The 19,175-nt window shown below is 42.3% G+C and overlaps 2 protein-coding genes across 5 annotated transcripts; one reads left to right on the top strand and one right to left on the bottom strand.

Moving 5' to 3' along the window:
- Positions 1-1,356: 1,356 nt before the first annotated feature.
- On the top strand, positions 1,357-11,581 carry LOC311140809 (condensin-2 complex subunit H2-like). 3 transcript variants are annotated; one of them, XM_084176047.1, is made up of 19 exons: positions 1,357-1,402; positions 4,518-4,632; positions 4,870-4,971; positions 5,840-5,901; positions 6,869-6,947; positions 7,088-7,156; positions 7,306-7,385; positions 7,564-7,730; positions 8,033-8,178; positions 8,439-8,540; positions 8,662-8,725; positions 8,823-8,924; positions 9,013-9,057; positions 9,154-9,224; positions 9,331-9,520; positions 9,813-9,862; positions 9,971-10,072; positions 10,256-10,405; positions 10,819-11,581. In XM_084176047.1, exons 2-19 carry the CDS (start codon positions 4,525-4,527, stop codon positions 10,954-10,956), a joined length of 1,827 nt encoding a protein of 608 aa, XP_084032173.1. In that variant the 5' UTR covers positions 1,357-1,402; positions 4,518-4,524; the 3' UTR covers positions 10,957-11,581. The 3 variants fall into 3 exon arrangements, with proteins under 3 accessions (XP_084032173.1, XP_084032172.1, XP_084032174.1); XM_084176046.1 differs by lacking the exon at positions 1,357-1,402 and adding an exon at positions 4,087-4,224; XM_084176048.1 differs by lacking the exon at positions 1,357-1,402 and adding an exon at positions 4,089-4,224 and having other exon boundaries at positions 9,819-9,862.
- Positions 11,582-11,694: 113 nt separating this feature from the next.
- On the bottom strand, positions 11,695-13,513 carry LOC311140810 (protein SCO2 homolog, mitochondrial-like). Of its 2 annotated transcripts, none has more exons than XM_084176049.1 (2): positions 13,451-13,513; positions 11,695-12,875 (listed from the first exon to the last, which is right to left on the bottom strand). In XM_084176049.1, exon 2 carries the CDS (start codon positions 12,857-12,859, stop codon positions 11,903-11,905), a length of 957 nt encoding a protein of 318 aa, XP_084032175.1. In that variant the 5' UTR covers positions 12,860-12,875; positions 13,451-13,513; the 3' UTR covers positions 11,695-11,902. The 2 variants fall into 2 exon arrangements, with proteins under 2 accessions (XP_084032175.1, XP_084032176.1); XM_084176050.1 differs by having other exon boundaries at positions 13,318-13,461.
- Positions 13,514-19,175: the final 5,662 nt, after the last annotated feature.

Genomic DNA, 19,175 nt, shown 5'->3' with positions numbered 1-19,175 from the left:
TTAGAACCAGCGACCTTTCGGTTACTGTCACAACGCTCTTAACCACTAAACTACCTGCCGCCACATCAACTCGGTACTGGTATCCCTGTAACATAGAAATATAACTGTGTGGGAATCCTAAACCTATAAAGGCGTGTAGTAATTGAATTTCTCTCTGATATGAAAGATACATTCCTTATGTTTCCGAAATCTTACCGCAAGTGACGCGTTTTAACTATCAGAACGAGCGTCCGGGCTCTAACTCCCCATGCCAGAAGATACTTCAATAGGCGCTAAAGGTAGTTGATGTATATGAATGGGGTTACGTTTGCGCAAGTTTTTATTTATTTTTTAAACATGGCAAGGAAGGGAGCACGAAACAAGGTATGGCAAGGAAGGGAGCACGAAACAAGGTGAACACTGAAAAGCCTAATTCATTCGCTTGATAAATCTTAAATAAAACAATAAAATAAAATAAAACTTTCACTTATATGCGCGAGGTATTACAATTCATCATTGGAGATGAAAGATTAGGGACGTTTTTTTTTTTTATGTCTGCATTCAAATATAAGTAAACAGACTAGGGAACGTTCTGCGAAATCGACTCTACTTCTCGGAAATTGCAATGGCAGTTTAAACTCACTATATGCAGGGAGGGGATACTGAAAACAGATAAATCACCATCATCAGCCTTGTTCGGTGTTTGCAGCTTGTCTATTGTGGCTATGTTTAATTGATTATTTTGTGTAGGCTACATTAAAGCCTCCATTGTGGTTGTGTAAATTTGCACCGTCGTTTTTAAATAACCCCGTTCCAAAGCCAATAAAGCACGTGACATTTGCATAATGTTCACAACACATAGCTAACATTACATTTTAGCCATCTAATGCTGACTAGCTAGTTTACAAAGTAAATATACTATTAACTGATAGTTATATTAATGAATTCTCACCTATTTGCGAGTGGATCCAGCACCAAACGACTCTACCGATGATCATTCAAATACGCACTTCTCCCTAAAGAAAGGGGACTAAGATTAATAAACAAAGCACAAACCCGCTCATTAGCTATACACTTCCAGGGAACGGCTAGCTAGTTTAGCCATGTCGATCACACTGAAAGATGACAGATCACATAGCTAGAGTTTTCCATGTCGTATTATTTATCTTCTGGCGGGCTAATCAATCAGTTGGCAATTTGGCGTGATGGCAAACAAACTCAGAATATTTTCCAACCCGTGGTGCAAAACAGGCGATGACAACGTCTCGCGACCGAGGCAAATCGACTTGGCACGACTCGCTCGCTGCTGGTAATGTTAAAAGATGTAAAATACCATGCAGAAAGTCACCAAACCACGCTTGTCTTGTTTTTGGTACAGATCCCAATGACCGTCTTTTCTGCGGCGTTGAATCCCCTTCCTTCGGTATGTGTTTTTAATAACCAAATCCTCATTAAACCCACAGCTATACACAAAAGACCGATTTCCAAGAACTTTCCAGGAATCGCGTCACGTGGTGTAGAGCGCAACCATTTTAAAGGTAGTGCCAAGCCAGCTGCACCTCATTAATATATTCGCTTGCTCATGATGTGTGTGCGTGTCTGCCTGTGTGTGAGAGAGAATAGAAGAAAGAGAGCTAGTGGTAGAGCGGGAGAGAGATAAATATATATATTTTTTTTTTACAAAATTCCAAGAAAATCCTTTCAAAGAAACCTGTATTTTCATGGAAACCATGAAGTGTCCAGTTCCCTGAGCGCTGCTAAACCCTAACCCGCCTGCTGCTATAGGCTACAATAACCACACAAATCCCATTTTAAATGGGATTGTGCCCGTTGAATTAGTCTAACTAACTTTTTAATTAACCACCTTATTTGTTTGGCTTTGAATATACCGAGTCTTTGTTGGGGACACACACATGTTGTTATGTAGGCCTAAAATTGATTTATGATGGTCTTTAAAGATGTAGGGTCTTACTCAAAACGCGCGCGCTGCTGCCCCAAAGGAGAGAGATGGATGGGGTGCGGACGCAGCGGGAAAGACAAGCAGGTCCAGGGCCTCATCACTTTACACAACAAGCAGCATGCTATTTGACAAATGGATGACCTTACTTAGCAATAGGCCTGGATCATTGATAGACTTAGGCAAATATGCCTACTGCTGGCTTCATCTGCAAGGGTCAATCATACAATAGGCCTATAGGGAAGCCACAGAGAGGTCATTGTGTCAAGGTCAAGCCTGAAAGGAGAATCTCACCCACATAGGGTGCGTTCGTAAATTCGTTCTGGCTATCTACTCCGATTTCAGAGCACTCTAGTCTGAGTGTGCCAGAGCGCAGAATAACTGATGAATTTATGAACGTTCAACACCCGTTGAATATGGCTGGTGTCAGTAAACCTTGGCAAAAAAAGCTTAATTAAATTGTTGCCAGCAGCACAGTCACAGTCGCCAACGCTCTGGATAACATGAAAACAGCCCAACCAGCTCTGCTAGGGCGAGTAAAATGGTCAGAGTGAGGCTGTTCTCTCATTTGTGTCTGAAAGTAGCTAGCAAGTTAGCCAACGTTAGCCAGTTACCTTGGGTACTTGACTGCGGTTGTGAGGTCAGAACGCTCGGATCATCCCTACTCCTCGGCCAGAGCGTCCAGTGTGTGCTCTGAGAGCGAAACGCTCTGAATTTACAAAAGGACAATCTGACAACGCTCTGAATTTACAAACGCCCAGAGCGCACTCTGGCACTCCAGATTGAATTGACGAACACACCCATAGACTGTTATAATGGCCCTGAAGGGCATCACTATATGTGTGTCAGAAAATATATTATGGTTCTGTGGACAATGTATGGGCATCATAGGCTAGTCTAGCCTATCACTATCACCTGGGGATATGTTGGCGGTCCCTATAGCAAGCAGTTGAAAAAGGTTATGGGTGGCATTATCCACTCTCTGTGCTATGGGTACAAACACAATTTTCTACCCGACGTAAAATTAATTGCAATTCAACATCGGGTTTCCAGGCAAGGGTTAACAGTGTTGGGGAGTAGCGATTAGCGAACTACAAGTAGCCTATTTCAACTAGTAATTTCACTACATTTTGCAGTCACTTGGTGGTAATTGAACTAAATTCAAATCTTAGTATTTTTATCAGTAGTTAATTAGCCTACTTTTTTTGCCATGTAGCGGTGTAGCTAACTAATGGAACTACACAATACTTTTTTTTGCAAAAATAAAATATGGGTGAAGAAGCAAGAATTGTCTTACTTTTTCGGCATCAGACCTGCCTAATTCTCACTTGAAACATGTTTTGTAATAGGCTAAATTACACATTCTGTGAACAGCTGACTCCAGAGTTATCTGTTGTTGAAATTTGTAGTCTATGACATTTCATGTTTAAATATGAGAATTTTTCACGAAGTAGTTTGAAAGTAGTGATGTAGCCTACCCCTTTAAAGTAACTTTAGTTGCCTAAAACTTCTTACAGTGTGAAGTAGGCCTAATTGGTAGCTTGGTAAACTATATTTTCAGAATAGTTTCCCTACCACTGGTTAAAAACTAAACCACATTAAATGTTTTTGATGCATGGCTTACAGAGCATATAAACTAGAGGCAAAGTCAAATAACATTGTGTGAATTAGGCCTATATGCAATAAAAGTTGAAAATGTATACACCAACTGTAGAAATGTTGCATAAAACGAAATGTTGCATTGCTGATATTGGTTGATGTTTTAGTATTTTGATAAAAAATCAAAAGCGTTGATATGACAAACAGGAGATCGTTTGATTTCCAAACGATAACTAAGGCTGCGTTTACACAGGCAGCCAAATATATATTTGTCAAATTATTGACAAAATATCTGATCTGATAAGGCAAAACATCAGATTTGAGCTGTCTGTTTAAACGCAGCCTAACTGGCCACAAGCATCGAACGTCATCACACTTATTCAATGATGGCTTGTAAATATAAAATCCAAGTGCTCCATCTTTCGGTGAGAAGGGTTCATGCTGTTTTTTAGTGATACTCCCGCCAGTAGATGGCAGCAAAGCAGATAAGCGCTAGCTCTGTTGACGCTAACGTCAGAGCGGAAACAGTCGGCGAATAAGAAAATCTCACCCTAAAATAAAATAAATAAATGAAAATGGTGGATGCGCGGTTCTTTTGAAAGGGCTCCAAAGTTGATCAACAAATATTAAATATTTGGGTCACCGTCGTATTTTGTGAATCAACGCCTACAGTGATTGGATATAATTTGGTGAGTGTAATAGCCACATATAGCATTTCATGTATGTCTGTGTTGAAATATTTTGGTAGCTGGCTAGCTAGCTAACGTTACAGTAATGGTGTATACAGTACTACTAGTAACGTTAGTACGTTAGCGACTATATAAACCAAATATACTTTTCATCTGTGAACTTTAACGTTCTCTAGCTAGATAGCTAAATGTCAACCAATCTCTTTTGTAGATAGCTACTGAATATAGTGTTAGCTTTTCAAAAAATCACACTGATTGAAATCTGACATGATTTGATGATCTCTCATTTTAAGTGGAACCATGGACACAGTGGAGACTCGATTCGCGCATTTGTTGCAGCCTATCCGTGAGCTCACGAAAAACTGGGACATTGATGTGGCCTCGGAGTTGGCAGATTATCTGGAGGAGGTAGGAATGAGCCCGTGGCATGCATTATGGGGTAAATCATCAAAACAAAATAGACTTCAAGAACTGTATTAACATTGTTGTGTGTCAACACACAGCCTTGAATTAATCAATTGAGTCACCAACTGGTTTGAAAATCACACAGACCAAGGCTGGAGTAGACTGTTCAGAAAGCTTTTCCTCTTACACATTGATATACACTGCATTTACCACTGTCATATTGTCTCTATGGTCTGGCAGTTGGATGAGATGTGCATCTCCTTCGATGGGGGCAAAACCACTCTGAACTTTGCAGAGGCAGCGCTGCTCATCCAAGGCTCAGCATGCATCTACAGCAAGAAGGTGAGAAGTTCCTTGGTAGAAAAGAACAACATCATATGCTGGTTTCATATAATATTCCTGACTTGTTGTCCAAAAGTAACTATGTGATCCACGACAATTCATTTGATTTCAACTGTGGTATAACTACGATATTGGTATTGTTAGCACCTTGAGTTTTTGAAAAGCATGTTACAGATCAAATGTATTATTATTAGTGTTTCCCCTAGGATTTGTTTCAGCAAAGTGGGGGTGTCGTGGTAGCGGGAGTGGCCAACGGCGCTGTCTCCGACCAACATTTTTTAGAGGCCCTCGAAATGGGGCAGAAATTTTACAGTTTTAAAACTTGTTTCCTTCAATTCTACACATTTTTTTTGTCAAGGGGCTGACTGGCTGAGAGAGAAAAAAAACAGTTTTAAAGCTAATATCCTTCAATTCTTCTACATTTTGCCATGGGGCTGAGAGAAATTGCAGTTTTAAAGCAAATTTCCTTCAATTCTACACATTTTGCCATGGCTTATGCCATGTTCCTATGCTATCTGAGTGACTCAAACGTTATAACAAAATCAATGGGGGCTCCATGCCATGACATTTTAAAAATGTTAGATTCTCCCCCAATGTCTAGTTTTTATTTTGGTGATTGTTAGTTCTCAAAGATGATCTTATAAAAAAATATATTGCGCCATGATCTTTTCTACATACTTTATATCTGGCTTTAGTGGTTTAAGTATACACTGAAAAGTTTTTCCATCCCTCAAATTATTTTCTAAACAAAATCATATATACTTTTTTTTATCGTATTTGTTGTGGGGCGGCAACGATTTAGCAGCCCGCTACTGCTAAATGAATATAAGGGAAACACTTTATTATAATGTATTATTGTTTGATTCAGGTGGAGCATCTGTACAATCTGGTGTACCAAACTCTGGACTACATCAACGACAGAAACAGGAAGTAAGTACAGTGCCTTCAGAAAGTATTCACACCCCTTGACTTTTTCCACATTTTGTTGTGTTATATCCTGAATTTAAATTGGATTAAATTGAGATTTTGTATCACTGGCCTACACACAATACCCCATAACGTCAAAGTGGAATCTTTTTAGTCATTTAAACAAATTAATAAGAAATTAAAAGCTGAAATGTCTTGAGTCAATAAGTATTCAACCCATTTGTTATGGCAAGCCTAAATAAGTTCAGCAGTAAAAATGTGCTTAACATGATTTTTGAATGACTACCTCATCTCTGTACCACACACATACAATTATCTGTAAGGTCCCTCAGTCAAGCAGTGAATTTCAAACACAGGAAGACAGTGAAAAGAAGGAAGCCTGTACAAAATATAAATATTCCAAAACATGCATCCTGTTTGCAATAAGGCACTAAAGTAAAACTGCAAACAAATATGTCAAAGAAATTAACTTTATGTCTTGAATACAAAGCGTTGGCCTAGTTATAGTTGACTAAAATTGGCTTGAAAATCTATGGCAAGACCTGAAAATGGCTGTCTAGCAATGATCAACAACCAACTTGATAATGCTTGAAGAATTTAAAAAAGAATAATGTGAAAATATTGTACAATCCAGGTGTGCAAAGCTCTTAGAGACTTACCCAGTATTGACTCCGGGGTGTGAATACTTATGTAAATTAGATATTTCTGTATTTCATTTTCAAAAATGTCTAAAAACATGTTTTCACTTTGTCATTATGGGGTATTGTGTGTAAATGAGTGAGGAAAACCCCCCTATATGTAATCCATTTTGAATTCTGTCTGTAGCACAACACAATGTGGAATAAGTCAAGGGACCCTGCCTCGCTCCCTGTGAACACACAGCACCACTCAAGCCACCAGTCTTTATGGTGCTCTACTTCCTCACTTCATTTCTCATTGAGTTAAAGGGATTTGTACCTGTCATTTTCAGGAAAGATAAACAAGCAGTGACATCTGGAGAGGGTGACCTGGATGGGGCCTCATCCAACAATGCTAATGATGACGGCGGGGTAAGAGAGTGGAGCTGGGGGCGGTGACAGTTGGGCTAGGAAACCCTTGCCAAAGAGTGCCATAGGGTGTGTTTAGCAGGCTTTAGTTCCGGCCCAACACTGTTATCGCTGGATTTTACTGATGTTTGTTGTTCCCCCAGTTTGACTCCTTAGACCAGGATACAACAGATGTCTCACTGCAGTCAGAGATGAAGAATGAGACCAACACGGTGAGTGTCCCCCTCTGGAAACATTTAACCCTTTATAAATGCCCCTCCAGAATGTACAATATATTGATTGGTGTATCAATCAGACTAACTGATTTGTGTGTGTGTCCATGATTCTATCTGTGTAAATTATTGTCCTGTGTGTTCCTTAGAATGTGGACGTGGCCCCTCTTCCCCCTGAGTCTCTGATTCCTCCTGAGGCGTTTGAGAAACAGAAGCTGCTTCTCATGAGGTGGGTGCCAAGTCCACGGCCTAAACAGCCCTCAACATGATGAACTCTTCTGTAGAATAACTACATAACAACTATGAAACATTGTAGGCCTTGCCATTTGTAGCTGCCTTACTTTTTGGTGGAACTAATTTTCTGTAGAGGGCTGTCATATCAATGTTTGTGTGTGTATGTGCTGCAGTCTGAAGGGAGAGGTGCTGGGCAGCTGTAAGGACTTCAGGATGAACACGTTCACTCCGGACGCCCTCGGTATCATCCGCCTCTTCCTGGCCTCCTCTCAGTCCCACTTCCTCAGGGACGCCCTGTCTGTCGCACCCCTGGCCCCCGTCACCCTGTTCAAGCACCAAGGTAGAGAGGCATATGGATACAGTATATCGACAGATGTACATTACTGTGTCGAGGTCTATACACTGTACACAACTGTAGTCAAGCCAAAACAGCCAACTGATCATAGAAAACACATCATAGATTTGGTTTCTCTGTGAGTGGGCTGGGAGTGTTTGTGATGTGTTTAGCCTCCAACAATCTCAACAGAGCACTAAATCCCATACCATGTTGCCAGGACCAGCTCAAATGGAATATACGGTTCTTTTAATGTATATTTCTAAGCTAAGGCCGGGTGCTGACATCCTTATTGTTGTTGTGTCCAGGTGATGCAGAGCTTGCAGCAGGGGATGCCAGGGAGGGCGTTGTCGGCGAGGATGGTGGTGATGCCGGTGCGGATAACTTCCTGCCCCTGGAGGACAATGGGATGGAGATGGACCAGGGACCCGAGGAACATATTGACAGACACCAGGTAGGAACGTAGAAATCTCTCTCACACACACACACACACATTTTTATATATATATATATATATATACATGCATGCATGCATGCATGCATGCAGAGGAACTGTAGGTATCACACATGCCTAGTTCCATTACAGCTAGTAACCCCTTTATCGTAGCCCTTTTATGGGGCCTTGTGTTGAATTGTGTAAGATTTGTATCACCATGTGTTGGGTTGGGTTTATTTATGTCTTGTATCAGTGTGTTCTAACTTGTTCTCTCCCAGGCCCCCATTGAAGGGAGGATGTTGAGGGAGAGGAAAGGAGTCCAGCAGCTCTCTGAGGAGGAGCAGGACAAACAGAGGATGGAGGAGGAGAGGGCTCAGATTGTACGGTTACCCATCACAACCACGATGGATAAACCACCACACATTTAGAGATGGAAAATAACTATTCTAGTACGCTCGTTGTTTTTTTGTTGTCTTTGATGTGATGATTGTTGTGATGCAGGCAAACATATGGAGGTTACATGACCTTTATGATACAGTCGGAGAGGACAAGCCTCTGAAAACAGGTGAGAACCTTTTCCTATCGATAAGATTCATACTCACTGAGTGTATTTTCTATGAGGGGGCCTGCCTGTGTTAAATGTGTGTGTTCTTTCGCCATAGGAATATGTTATAAGGTTCCTCCGGGTCTTGATGATTCTGGGAAGAGGAAAAGGAAAGGCCCCTCTGCGCTGCAGGACTTCTGGACCTGGTACACTGGCACCTGTAAGTTGTGTGTAAACGTGTGTGTTGGTGAGTCTATGAAGACTAAATAGGATGGTATATACCTGACAAATGCCTCCTCTTGTTGCAGATGACCCCCCTGAACCCAGGCTAAAGAATGGACCCACGTATACAGGTAATGGTGGATCTCATAACTAAATGACAGGAGATAGAGTTCTCTTTTGGACCCGCGATTATATGGCGCTTACAGCAAGTGGTGTTTCTTTTACAGACTTGAACTACATCTATATGAGTAAAATGAAAGACAAGCTGAAGACCCGGAAAAGGATTCTTAGAAAAACGGTATGTGTGTACTGCTATGGGTCATGCTGCAAGGAGCATTTGTTGCTGTTTTTAGTGTTGAGTGTGTATGAGTATGTACTGAACATACAGCCTTTTGCCCTTACAGGGTGTGTTTGTGTCTGATGAGGAGCTGAGAAGGACGTACCTGCAACTGGACGAGAGAGAAGAGGAGGAGTCAGAGGGCCTCAGACACCACGACCCGCTAGGCCTGCACGATGACCTCTCTGACAACGAACATGACCCTTTGACTGATGAAGCCCCGGCTGACTTCCTGAGTGGACAGGACTTCATACCAGGTAGACACTGTCCTGTCTTTCTATCTCTCAGACCACATTCACACCTGCTATTAACTGCACACATTTTAAGGCAAGGTGTAAACCGAGCCATCAGGTCTTGACTGTGTGTCTATGTCCATTGACTGACTGTAGAGTTAGACTAATGTATTAGTGTCACTCCACAATGATACGTTACTTGACCAAAAAAAAACACAGATTTAAAAACCACTTGTGGACCATTCAGAAAGTTTTAAGACACTGTAGGCAATCATAGGCAAAGATAGTATGTTTACAATGTTTCTGTTGCTGCCAGGGGCAGACATGGACGGACTGAGTTACGAAGACCTGGTGAAGAAGAGTGTGGTACGTGTCTCAATGCCCCAGTCTTTCTGGGTCATGTTCCAGCGAGGAATACTAGAGGGTTCTGTGTAGCTAGCCACTGATTTTCCCCCCACTTCCTTCATATTTCAGGAGCAGTTCCTGGTGAACTCCCAGGGTTATGCCCAGGAGACGGCGCTGTCGAAAAGAGTGAAGGAATGGGAGGACAAAATACGACCGGAGCTCATCTATCAGGTAAGATTCAATTATATACTTTCCAGACATTTTGCTGTAGATCAACCAATTTTAATTGAAAAAATTGACAGTATCTATTCTATTCTAATCAAATATATTATCATTTTTCACTCTGTTGGTGATTTCTAGTGTGGCATGATGTGTGATCTGTTGGCTAAACCTCCTGACCCCATGTCTCTGTAGGAGGAGCGTCCTACCTTTGACATCCATGACTATGGGGACAGGATCGTAGCAGCGTTGAGCAGTGTGGGCCAGAGGAGGACCTTCGCCTCTATAGTCCACGGCATGGACAACTTCGAGGCCTGCAAGTACATGCTGGCTTCCCTTCAGCTGGTGAGTATGTGTGTGTGATTTGAAGGAATTTAATACACCACAATCTAATCAAGTGTACTCAGCCACTGTCTGGAGTTTACAGTCTTGACACTGAACTGAACACTTGAAATTTAAAGATACTTGATTTTATTGTATGACAAATTAGTTTGATAGCTTCTAGTACAAGATGTATTTGTCTATAGTAACTCCATTACTCTACCATCAGGACACTGTGTTATCAGGTAGAGGTTATTATCATGCTATCCTCTGTAGCTCAGCTGGTAGAGCGCGGCGCTTGTAACGCCAAGGTAGTGGGTTCGATCCCCGGGACCACCCATACACAAAAAATGTATGCACGCATGACTGTAAGTCGCTTTGGATAAAAGCGTCTGCTAAATGGCATATTATTTTATTATTTATTATCTCCTCTTCAGGCCAATGACTACACAGTGGAGATCGACAGGAGTGAGGGTCTCGAGGAAAGCATCGACACCATGGGACTCACTCTGCTCAGCAAACACAGGGCCAACCAACGATTCAAGAACGCCCTTGCAACCTCAGACCCTATATGACCCAGACCCATTCATCTCCTGAACCTGATCATGTGTGTGTGAGCTCTTGCCTCCTATAGATTTAGTGGGGACTAGGGACACATTACTCTGAAACGTGGTATACACTCGTATGTGTGATGCCCCTTGTGCCTACTGGACCACTAGTACTGACCTGCTCTATCAACATGAGCTGGCTGCACCCGTTCTCTCGCTCGCTCACGTACTTGCTCTTATTTAATTTCAATCTCCTGTCTATTGTTTGATCTTTGGTGTCTCTGTAGGTCTGTCTGTCTCATACGTCTGTGTATTCCTCTGGTTATCTCAAGAAAAATAAGCAATTTTTATCTCTTTCACCTGCATCTACACAATATATTTACTTACCAGATGTCGCACTCTGGGTATGTTGTGGTGTGTCGGTAGTGTTAATTGACTAACCCTAAGAATATCACCCTTTTCCCAATGTTTGTCATGACATACATTTTCTATATCAGATGAGAGGGCTTTTAAGAAAACCTTAATCATTTTTCTACTTTCATTCAAGAGAATATAACCTAAATTGGGAAATTGTTTAACTAGTTTGTAAGGAAAAATAATTGTTTTACTCTGGCCAAAAATGTGTATAAAATAAAACAAAACATGAGCGTGTGGATGTTACTAAGATTATATGAACACACTTTCAATATTGCAACACCTACTAATGACTAGGGCCCTTGACTAAAGACTAGTATAAAGATAATTTAATATCCAGGTAATTCGCGGTGTCAGACAAAAACAATTTATTGCACACACAGAATCAGCAGAGCCTCGATAAAGCGTCCATATTGTTGTGGTTCAGTCTGGTCTGGGAATAGTTCAACACAGGGCCTCATTTCTGATGGAGGATTATTGTTATCTGGACTTTGGGTTTAGCCTAAATGTAACATACTATAGGTCTTTGATACAGTCTTGTTGGCGTGGTTACCATCATTCACTCAGGGAGTTTGACGTAGCTCTTCATATGGTTCCTGATGCTCTCAGCAATCTGCACGTCATCCTTCATCCTGTTGTAATAGTCCAGGAACAGTCCATCTGGGTTGACCAGGTAGATGAGGATGGTGTGGTCCACTATATAGTCCCCGTCCTCATCCTTAGGTCCAGGGCTGGCGTACACCCTGTAGTCCTTCCCCGCCACCTTCACCTCCTCTGGGGTACCCGTCAGGCCGATCAGCCGGGGGTGGAAGTCCTTCACGTACCTCTCCAGGGCCGCCACATCGTCTCGTTCCGGGTCAACCGTCACAAACAGCGGTTGGACCGGAGGTAGAGACGGGTCCTTGTCCAGAGTGCTGACCACAGCAGATATCTTATCCAGCTCATCGGGGCAGATGTCAGGGCAGTGGGTGAAGCCAAAGTAGAGGAGCACCCAGCTACCCAGGAAGTCTCTCTTGGTCCTGCGGTGCCCCCTGTGGTCAAGGAGGCTGTAGTCTCCCTGGCCCAGGGTCACCTTTTTCAACTGCTCTATACGCTGCATTCTGTGATTTTGCTGCTTCTCATTACGCACGTACCACCAGGTGCCAAGCAGACCCCCGCCGAACAGCAGGGTGACCACCAGCCGTGTTCGCAGCCTGATATTGGCTGTGGAGGTGTTGGGTCCCTGGGAGAGGGCGGCCCTCTGGGTGAAGAGGGAGAGGGGGCCACGGGAACTCCCCAGTGTCTGCTGTGGGTGTGTAAAAGGCCCATACAGCCCTGTCCTATGTTTAGGGGTATGGTGTCCACAGACAGGTGCCTGTGAGGAGAGCCACGCCCTCTGGAGGTGGTGTGTGGAGCCAGAAGTCTGTTGGACTGCTGAAGACTTCAAGGTGCATCTCAGGAGTCTCCCAGACGTAGCATGGAGGTCACCACCTATGAAGGCTACAAGTCCCAGCATCCTTCTCTCCAGACACAGCATACTTCCCACAGCAAACCTAGAGGACGGGTGGAGAATAAAGGGTCGACACTAGTTACCACAGGCACAAAGTCTAAACCCTGCCTATTTATACAATCTATCTTCTTAAAATGTGAGTGATAAACCTAACCTTACGCCTAACCCCAATTTTTTTTGTTGTTGCATTTTAAAGCTATAGCCAATTTTGACTTTGTGGCTATGGGAACTAAGGGAAACCAGAATAAAGTGAGAACGTAAGCAAGCTATATGTGTTCCCAAGGCATACTAGCCCATTCAATCTAATAACACCACAGGATTTAGCTCTGTAATTGTCCTGACACTGTCAAACCATACCACAATCATCAGCAACACAGCACTACTACAAAGACAGTACAGTACTACTAGTAGGCTACTCGAGCTAAACTGCATCCTTCTCATGTCCAGCTTGAGTGGCGTGCTATCTAGCTAAGCCAACAAGCTACCTGATTTAGATGCAGAAGTTTTTATGAGCAATGACGGAGCTCTTTAAAGTAGTCATGCTTTCATACAATATGCAGGTTATCTTATAATATCCCATTATGATGGCAAAATGGATAACATAGCTAGGCTAGCTACCTCAACTTCCTGGCTGGTCGACCTTTACATGCACACACTGCTCATGCGACGCTGCTGTTACATGACCACCATCTTTTCAGATATGTTTATTCGACAACACCGATATGTAATAAATAAACAAAACAAAAACTACTATTATGAACAATCCAACAATTGGTAAATGTGTCTGACAATTGTGTTGTTACAAAAGAGTTAGCACAGAAAAAATGTACATGTTGAAATCACATCGGCAGATTCGTGTACATCTCTGTTTGCGTCCTAGAGTTTCCACTAGGTTGTGGTGTTGTCTCTCCTACAAGCTCCAGAGTTCAAATGTACATGAATTCCTTCCGTTTATCTTCTTTCTTTCACGTGTAGGTAATTTGTTGGTGCTGGATATCCAATGATTTCATCAGAATGTTCTGCATGGTTACATACTTCCATGGTTCAAGAGATCATGAAAAAAAAAAATACAAAACATAAAACGTAGGCTCTGAAAAGGTATGCTCCATTCAATTTATCTTGTAACCTGCTCCCTCTCACCAATCTTGCTTCATCATTGGTCAGAGAATGAAGGCCTACAGAGCAATTTGGGTTTGGGGTAAATCCATCCCAATCAATGAACAACAGCATGTTTTTATTTTAATTGTCTTACCCGGCCACAGATGATAGATATGATCTCTATGCACTGGTGTAGCTTGTGATTTTGATGGGGAAATCAATTATTCGTTTGAGCTCACTTCCAGTGTTTTCCCATCCTAATAGTAGTGGTGCGTTTTTATACCACGGTGTGTGTATGTGTCATATATATATATATATACAGTACCAGTCAAAAGTTTGGACACACCTACTCATTCAAGGGTCTTTCTTAATTTTTTTACTATTTTCTACATTGTAGAATAATAGTGAAGACATCAAAACTATGAAATAACACATATGGAATCATGTAGTAACCAAAAAAGTGTTAAACAAATCAAAATATATGTTATATTTTAGATTCTTCAAAGTAGCCACCCTTTGCCTTTATGACAACTTTGCACACTCTTGGCATTCTCTCAACCAGCTTCACCTGGAATGCTCTTTCAAAAGTCTTGAAGGAGTTCACACATATGCTGAGCACTTGTTGGCTGCTTTTCCTTCACTCTGCGGTCCAACTCATCCCAAACCATCTCAATTGGGTTGAGGTCAGTGGATTGTGGAGGCCAGGTCATCTGATGCAGCACTCCATCACTCTCCTTCTTGGTCAAATAGCCCTTACACAGCCTGGAGGTGTGTTGGGTCAATGTCCTGTTGAAAAACAAATGATAGTCCCACTAAGCCCAAACCAGATGGGATGTCGTATCGCTGCAGAATGCTGTGGTAGCCATGCTGGTTAAGTATGCCTTGAATTCTAAATAAATCACAGACAGTGTCACCAACAAAGCACCCCCACACCATAACACCTCCTCCTCCATGCTTAACGGCGGAGATCACCCACACCGCATCTCACAAAGACACGGCGGTTGTAACCAAAAATCCAGACCAAAGGACATATTTTCACCGGTCTAATGTCCATTGCTCATGTTTCTTGGCCCAAGCAGGTCTCTTCTTCTTATTGGTGTCCTTTAGTAGTGATTTCTTTGCAGCAATTCGACCATGGAGGCCTGATTCACACAGTCCCCTCTGAACAGTTGATGTTGAGATGTGTCTGTGACTTAATCTGTGAAGCATTTATTTGGGCTGCAATTTCTCAGGCTGGTAACTCTAATGAACTTATCCTCTGCAGCAGAGGTAACTGGGTCTTCCTTTCCTGTGGCGGTCCTCATGAGAGCCAGTTTCATCATAGCGCTTGATGGTTTTTGCGACTACACTTGAAGAAACTTTCAAAGTTCTTGAAATGTTCCATATTGACTGACCTTCATGTCTTAAAGTAATGATGGACTGCCATTTCTCTTTGCTTATTTGAGCTGTTTTTGCAATAATATGAACTTGGTATTTTACCAAATAGGGCTATCTTCTGTATACCCCCCCTACCTTGTCACAACATAACTGATTGGCTCAAACGCATTAAGAAGGAAAGAAATTCCACAAATTAACTTTTAAAAAGGCACACCTGTTAATTGAAATGCATTCCAGGTGACTACTTCATGAAGCTGGTTGAGAGAATGCCAAGCGTGTGCAAAGCTGTCATCAAGGCAAAGGGTGGCTATTTAAAGTATATTTTGATTTGTTTAACACTTTTTTGGTTACTACATGATTCCATATATGTTATTTCATAGTTTAGATGTATTCACTATTATTCTACAATGCAAAGAATAGTAAAAATAAAGAAAAACCCTTGAATGAGTAGGTGTGTCCAAACTTTTGACTGGTACTGTGTATATACAGTTGAAGTCGGAAGTTTACATACACTTAGGTTGGAGTCATTAAAACTTGTTTTTCAACCACTCCACACATTTCTTGTTAACAAACTATAGTTTGGCAAGTCGGTTAGGACATCTACTTTGTGCATGACCCTAGTAATTTTTCCAACAATTGTTTACACACAGATTATTTCACTTATAATTCACTGTATCACAATTCCAGTGGGTCAGAAGTTTACATACACTAAGTTGACTGTGCCTTTAAACAGCTTGGAAAATTCTAATAAATGATGTCATGGCTTTAGAAGCTTCTGATAGGCTAATTGACATCATTTGAGTCAATTGGAGGTGTACCTGTGGATGTATTTCAAGGCCTACCTTCAAACTCAGTGCCTCTTTGCTTGACATCAAGGGAAAATCTAAAGAAATCAGCCAAGACCTCAGAAAAACAATTCTAGACCTCCACAAGTCTGGTTCATCCGTGGGAGCAATTTCCAAACGCCTGAAGGTACCATGTTCATCTGTATGAACAATAGTACGCAAGTATAAACACCATGGGACCACGCAGCCATCATACCGCTCAGGAAGGAGACGCATTCTGTCTCCTAGAGATGAACGTACTTTGGTGCGAAAAGTGCAAATAAATCCCAGAACAACAGCAAATGACCTTGTGAAGATGCTGGTGGAAACCGGTACAAAAGTATCTATATCCACAGTAAAACGAGTCCTATATCAACATAACCTGAATGGCTGCTTGTCACGAATTCTGCCGAGACTGCTCCTCCTCCTTGCTCGGGCAGGCTTCGGCGTTCGTCGTCCCCGGAGTACTGGCTGCCACGGTTGAATGTTTCGATGTGCGTTTGGTTTGGTCTGTCTGTTACACCTGTGTCCGTTTGAGTCTGATTATGTGCCCTATAAGTTTCCTGTGTTGTTTTCGTTAGTTTGTGTGTTATTGTCCGCCTGTCCGTTGGTGTAACCTGTGCAGTACTCTGGACTTTGTTTATTGTTACGCACTGTGTTGCGTTGTCGCTCGCTTCCTTTGTCCTTTTGGTACTGTTTTACAGTTAGTAAAGTCTTGTTTGACTCAGCCTATGCGTCCTGCGTCTGACTCCTCAACCACATCCACATCAACACTGACACCGCTCAGCAAGGAAGAAGCCACTGCTCCAAAACCACCATAAAAAAGCCAGACTACAGTTTGCAACTGCACATGGGGACAAAGATCGTACTTTTTGGAGAAATGTCCTCTGGTCTGATGAAACAAAAATAGAACTGTTTGGCCATAATGACCATCGTTATGTTTGGAGGAAAAAGGGGAAGACTTGCAAGCCGAAGAACACCATCCCAACCGTGAAGCACAGGGGTGGCAGCATCATGCTGTGGGGGTACTTTGCTGCAGGAGGGACTGGTGCACTTCACAAAATAGATGGCATCATGAGGAAGGAAAATGATGTGGATATATTGAAGCAACATCTCAAGACATCAGTCAGGAAGTTAAAGCTTGGTCGCAAATTAGTCTTCCAAATGGACAATGACCCCAAGCATACTTTCAAAGTTGTGGCAAAATGGCTTAAGGACAACAAAGTCAAGGTATTGGAGTGGCCATCACAAAGCCCTGACCTCAATCCTATAGAACATTTGTGGGCAGAACTGAAAAGGCGTGTGTGAGCAAGGAGGCCTACAAACCTGACTCAGTTGCACCAGCTCTGTCAGGAGGAATGGGCCAAAATTCAACCAACTTATTGTGGGAAGCTTGTGGAAGACTACCCGAAATGTTTGACCCAAGTGTACAGTATGTAAACTTCTGACCCACTGGGAATGTGATGAAAGAATTAAAAGCTGTAAATAAATCATTCCCTCTACAATTATTCTGACATTTCACTTTCTTAAAATAAAGTGGTGATCCTAACTGACCTATGACAGGTAATTTTTATTAGGATTAAATGTCAGGAATTGTGAATAACTGAGTTTAAATGTTTTTGGCTAAGGTGTACAGTGGGGAAAAAATCCAGAAAATCACATTGTAGGATTTTTAATGAATTTATTTGCAAATTATGGTGGAAAATAAGTATTTGGTCACCTACAAACAAGCAAGATTTCTGGCTCTCACAGACCTGTAACTTCTTCTTTAAGAGGCTCCTCTGTCCTCCACTCGTTACCTGTATTAATGGCACCTGTTTGAACTTGTTATCAGTATAAAAGACACCTGTCCACAACCTCAAACAGTCACACTCCAAACTCCACTATGGCCAAGACCAAAGAGCTGTCAAAGGACACCAGAAACAAAATTGTAGACCTGCACCAGGCTGGGAAGACTGAATCTGCAATAGGTAAGCAGCTTGGTTTGAAGAAATCAACTGTGGGAGCAATTATTAGGAAATGGAAGACATACAAGACCACTGATAATCTCCCTCGATCTGGGGCTCCACGCAAGATCTCACCCCGTGGGGTCAAAATGATCACAAGAACGGTGAGCAAAAATCCCAGAACCACACGGGGGGACCTAGTGAATGACCTGCAGAGAGCTGGGACCAAAGTAACAAAGCCTACCATCAGTAACACACTACACCGCCAGGGACTCAAATCCTGCAGTGCCAGACGTGTCCCCAGTACATGTCCAGGCCCGTCTGAAGTTTGCTAGAGTGCATTTGGATGATCCAGAAGAGGATTGGGAGAATGTCATATGGTCAGATGAAACCAAAATATAACTTTTTGGTAAAAACTCAACTCGTCGTGTTTGGAGGACAAAGAATGCTGAGTTGCATCCAAAGAACACCATACCTACTGTGAAGCATGGGGGTGGAAACATCATGCTTTGGGGCTGTTTTTCTGCAAAGGGACCAGGACGACTGATCCGTGTAAAGGAAAGAAAGAATGGGGCCATGTGTCGTGAGATTTTGAGTGAAAACCTCCTTCCATCAGCAAGGACATTGAAGATGAAACGTGGCTGGGTCTTTCAGCATGACAATGATCCCAAACACACCGCCTGGGCAACGAAGGAGTGGCTTCGTAAGAAGCATTTCAAGGTCCTGGAGTGGCCTAGCCAGTCTCCAGATCTCAACCCCATAGAACATCTTTGGAGGGAGTTGAAAGTCCGTGTTGCCCAACGACAGCCCCAAAACATCACTGCTCTAGAGGAGATCTGCATGGAGGAATGGGCCAAAATACCAGCATCAGTGTGTGAAAACCTTGTGAAGACTTACAGAAAACGTTTGACCTGTGTCATTGCCAACAAAGGGTATATAACAAAGTATTGAGAAACTTTTGTTATTGACCAAATACTTATTTTCCACCATAATTTGCAAATAAATTCATTAAAAATCCTACAACATGATTTTCTGGATTTTATTTTCTCATTTTGTCTGTCATAGTTGACGTGTACCTATGATGGCCTCTCCTCTATC

This window comes from Coregonus lavaretus, assembly GCF_964263955.1.
Source record: "Coregonus lavaretus genome assembly, chromosome: 13".
Lineage (NCBI taxonomy): Eukaryota > Metazoa > Chordata > Actinopteri > Salmoniformes > Salmonidae > Coregonus > Coregonus lavaretus.
The sequence above is the reverse complement of the archived record's forward strand: the minus strand, read 5'-3'. Positions and strand labels throughout refer to the sequence as shown.